This window comes from Pediculus humanus, genomic scaffold (assembly GCF_000006295.1).
Source record: "Pediculus humanus corporis 1103172108294 genomic scaffold, whole genome shotgun sequence".
Taxonomy (NCBI): Eukaryota; Metazoa; Arthropoda; class Insecta; order Psocodea; family Pediculidae; genus Pediculus; species Pediculus humanus.
The window spans coordinates 240501-245650 of record NW_002987863.1 but is presented as its reverse complement, the minus strand read 5'-3'; the positions used below and the strand labels follow the sequence as shown (position 1 = coordinate 245650).

The window sequence follows — 5150 nt, the reverse complement described above, 5'->3', positions numbered from 1 at the left end:
TGGTTGTTTTCCATCTGTTTGTGTGTGCGTGTGATTGAATAAACGGTAATTTTTTTAAAAATTTAGTTTAACGGTAATTTGAAATTTTCCAATGGAATGTTTAAATTAGTTTAATAAAACAACAACAACAACAACAAAAATTAAACTTATTCTCGTACACAAACGTATTTACATTTGAAACCGTTCACACACAAAAAAAACGTGAATTTTATTATTATTATTTTATAAATAAATAATTTTACGAAAAAAAAAAAAAAAATTAAGAGGTCACGTGGGATAATTTTTAATAATTTTTTCTTAGTTAAATTTTTTTTTTTTCTGTTTAACGGTCGAAATTCGAACGTTTGGGATCGTTTGTCGTTAAAAAATATATATATATATATATAAAATAAGGACAATAATTTTTTAATAGAAAAAAATAATAATGATGATGGGTAATAATAATAATAATAAAACAACAAATCATTGCACCGGGTTAAAAAAAACTATAAGTTTATTTAAAAAAAAAAAGACAGGATGTGCAGGAACTAACTCCTATTTTTTTTTTTTTTTTTTTTTTTTTTGTTTAAGAGTATTAAAATTGGCTAGGTTAAGTACCTAGTAAACCATAAAATAACCCTGTTAGAGTGATTTTAACGATCAATTTACCATCTCATTTATATATATTTCGATATCCACGATTTAAGTCAGGTTCTCTCTCTCTCTCTCTCTCTCTCTCTTTCGATGATGTGATTATTGTTTTTTTTTTTTTCCCTTAATTCCCCATGAGAAAAAAGAAAGAGAGAGAGAGAGAGAGAGAGAGAGAGAGAAAAAAATTGGTAGCAGCTGTAAATTTGAAAAAAATTTTTTTATTTTATTTTATTTTATTTTTTTTTCGAAAGGTAAATAATAATAATAATAATAATAATAATGATAGTATAATGGGATTCGATTATTCCGTTTTTGAAATAAGGTAATTTTCTTAATTTATTTCAGGTTGGAAAGATTGGTTCGTTTGATTTTTTTTTTTTTTTTTTCAAATAACATGCAACTAAAATATATTTATTTATTTTTTTTTTTTTTTATGTTTTGATTTTTAACTTTTTTTTTTATTATTATTAAGGGAAAGTTTTGCAAAAAAAAAAAAAAAAAAAAAAAAAATGAGTGAAATAGTTTTGTGTTCACGCTTGTGAAGGATAATGTTTTTTGTTTGATATTTGCCCTTCGAATTAACAAAAAAAGAAAAAGAAAATTGTAGAGTACAATTTTTTATAAATTATTAGTTTAGGAATAAAAAAAAAAAAGAAGATATATATTTGTTTTTACATTTCGTTTAAATAAATAAATAAAATAATAATGATAATAATAATGATGAGGAAATGATGATTCGTGATTTAAATTGAGTTTTTTTTTTTTTAAAACATTTTTGTTGTTGTTGTTGGAAAGTTGAAACTTTTACCACCACCACCACCACCACGCGTTCGAAATAAAAATAATAATAATAATTAATTTGTTATTTACCTTCTACTAAAGAAGTTAATAGAGTAACGTTTGCTGCTTTTCTTCTTCCTGCCGGAAGATTCAGTCCAATTTTTTCCAATTTTTCACGTAAAAGTCGTCCGCCATTTTTAGACTTTGCTCTGTGGAAAAAAATCGTATCATTGTAATTAAATTTCTTTCTGTTTTTTTTTTTTTTTTTTGTTACAACGGGGAGAAAGATTTTTTTTTTTTTTTTTAATACAATGAATGAATGACGGGGATGGAGTAAAAAAAAAAAAAAAATTTTTTTTTTTTTTCTCGAAGATCTCGTTTAAAACTTTTTTTTTTTTTTTTAATAATTTCTTACATTTTTTTTTTTTTTTGTTTCGTTTAGAATATTCGAAATCTTGTTATTCATCACGTTTTCAATCGTGATTTTAAATGATGTAAATTTTAAAACCGATTAAATAAGAAGAAAGATGAAAAAAGGAAAAAAAAGGAACGAATTTTCTTGAGTTTCTGAAATCTTTCTCTCTCTCTCTCGTTCCTTCGTTCGTTCGTTCGTTCGTTCGTTAAAAAATTTACTCCATTTTGTTTTTTTTTTGTCTCTCTCTCTCTCTCTCTCTCTCTCTCTCTCTCGTTTTTTGTAATTCATTAGGGAAAAGTAATACGGACGACAATAATTTTATGTAAAATTCCTCCCCCCACCCCCCTTTAGATTTAAACATTGCCAATCGTTTTAAAATTGTTTTATTGTTTACAACAACAAATTTTTTCTTCTAGAAATAATTAAATGTCTGGAAATGAAATTTTTTCTTATACCATGCCAGGCTTTTCTTTTGTTTTGTTTTTTTTTGGCCATATTTAGATTATCAAAGTTCAAATTATCAATTTCGTTATTATTTTATATGGTTACGTACGTACGTGCAAGTCATCGAGTAAAATTAAAAAGCTAAAGTTAAAGCTAAAAAAAAAAAATTATTTCGTTAGTCTAAAAACCCGTAATTAATAATTAAAAAAAAAAAAAAAAGTATTTATTTTAATAATTTGACCAAATATGCCAAATTGTTAAAAAACAAAAAAAGAAATTTTAACATTTTTTTTCTTTACATTTTTACCGTTTTTAATTATTGATTGATTGATTAATTAAATTGTATTTTAAATAGAATTATTCGAATGATCGAGGGAAATTGTTTTTTTTTTTTAAAAAAAAAAAAAAAAAAAAAAAAGATACAAACGTTAAAAAAATTTAATAAATTCGTCAAGAAACAATTTCCGTGATAAATAAAATTAATTGAATTAATATTTGTATATATAAATAATTTTTTTTTGGGGAGGGGGGAAGGGGGAGGGATTTTACTTAAAAATTATATTAAAATATTATCAAACATATTTTTCTTCTTCAATTTAAATAAAATAAGTAAATAATTAATAAAAAATGTCCGCTAAAAAAAAAAATCTGGCACGGGTCGATCGATCGATGGCAACAAAAAAAAAATGACAGTTAATTATTCACGGCAAGTATGCGTGTGCGTGTGCGTGAGTGCGTGTGCATTTGTTGTTAAGTAGGTATAAAAAATATTTTGTCATGATACGAATATTTTTAAATACCCCTTTAAAAAAAAAAAAAAAAAACGCCGCGTTAAAACATATATACGAAAAAAAAATTACACGTTTTAATTTAAAAAAAAATTTTTTTTTATTATCATTATCATTATTAATAATAATAATAATAATCGTAGCGAAAAGTGGTTCGAGATAATTTTCATTTTGCAATAAATAATTAGTGGAAAGATAGAGAGAAAGAGAAAGAGAGAGAGAGAGAGAGAGAAAATTAAAAATGTCGCGCGTACGTGTTTTCTACAAACACGTTGTTGTTTGAGTCGTTCATTAATTATCCAGACACACAAACGCGATGGAAAAATTTTTAATTTTTTGGTTGATCCCTCGGATCCCCCGATATTAGGGATTTTCCGTGCTTTCCAACGAATCAAAATATTTTAAATCGTTTAAAAAAAAAAAAATATGGCGCGGATTTTCTTCCATCTTTTAAATAATTACGTCATTTTTTAAATAATTAAATTTAAAAGATTTAAATTTTACTTTCGCGTTCATTACGCGTGCCGAGGGTGCGTGCGTGAGTGCGTGCGTGTACATTTAATTTCAACGCCTATAATCCTAGACGTAATCTAACTGCAAATTATAATTATTATTACGTTTTTTTTTTTTTTTTACTCTTGTTTCTTAATTATCATGTCGTGTCGTGTCAGTACCTGCATCTCTCAATTATTATTTTTTTATTTATTTATTTTTTTATTTACGTCAGATTTTAAATTAATGATGATGATAATAATAATAAAATAATTTTAAAAAGATTTTAAATAAAAATTATTATTATTCACATATTTATGAAATTTAAAAATGAATTCTTTTGCTGAAATTAGTAGTTTGGTAAAAAAAAATTTTCTTTCGAGGTGTTAGGCATGAATCGTATGGAGATTAAATCTCAGTCAGCATCTAATTTATTTTAAGATGAAAATTTTTTTTTTCCTACGAATGAATGTAATTTAAAATATTGGTTATGATCTCGCGAGATGATAAAAAAAAAAAAAAAAGGAAATAACGGCGTTATTATACATTTATATGACCGGTCGGTTCGATTCAATTGTTTCATTTTTATTATTATTATTATTATTATTAATTTAACGTTAAACAAGTAGTAGCTCGATAAACAAGAAGTCGTTAAAAAATTAAAATGAAACGAGGAAAAAAAAAAAAAAAAACGGGAGCAGAATAAAAAATAATAATAAATCCGATCGGAAAGATATATGTAAATATATATATATATATATACGTTGTATATAATTATACTCACGCACGTAGGCACGCACGTATTCACGCACACGTATATAATTAATGGAATTTTCCTTTTATCATGTAAAAAAAATTCAATAATAATAATAATAATAATAATAAAATAGAAAGGACAAATTTTTTTTTTTTTCTCTCTTTTAATTGTCGCAATTTTGCGTGTCGTCGATTTCAATTAAATAAAAAAAAATATATATATATATATGGATATTATTATTATTATTATTATTATCGTTATCATTATTAGTATTATGATTTTACATTATGAAAAAATGAAAAAAAAAAAAAAAAAAAAAATAAGAATTTCCGACGCGTGTTTTTATCAAACAATAAAAATTATAATGATGAGCAAAGATGAATAATAATAATAATAATAATAATAATAATAATAATAATAATAATAAAAATGAAATTAGACCTCATCAGACAGCTTCTCTGGACCAATTGCGGTCGTTGAACTCTTATATATTTTAATTTAAAAAGACTAGTACGACTTTTGTTAATTCAATGCGATAATTCATTTTTTTTATATTTAAAAAAATTTTTTTTTTTTTTTTAGGGAGTGATTTTAATTGCATCGTAAGAAAACTATAACCGTACGTGATAATTATAATTTCGAGTCATTCTTTTTTTGTTTTTTTCCCCCTTTTTTTTCCTTTTTTTTTTTTTTTTTTTTTTTTTAATTATTTAATTTTGTATAATAATCATAGAAAGAATAAATTATAGTAATCAACCGTAAAAGGCTCATTCGTCCATTTTATATATTTTTTTTTTTTTTGTGGAGTAACAACGCACGTACGTATATGTAAAAAAAAAAAAAC

General features: G+C 23.8%; 1 protein-coding gene across 1 annotated transcript in view; it reads right to left on the bottom strand.

Moving 5' to 3' along the window:
* The window catches only part of Phum_PHUM549810 (transcription factor AP-2 beta, putative), a gene marked incomplete at both ends in the record, with an annotated part of 27728 nt that overhangs the window by 1328 nt on the left and 21250 nt on the right, over positions 1 to 5150 (bottom strand). Inside the window, one exon of the mRNA XM_002431774.1 lies at positions 1501 to 1619. Coding sequence (XP_002431819.1) covers positions 1501 to 1619 — 119 coding nt within the window. The remainder of the gene's footprint in view (positions 1 to 1500; positions 1620 to 5150) is intronic.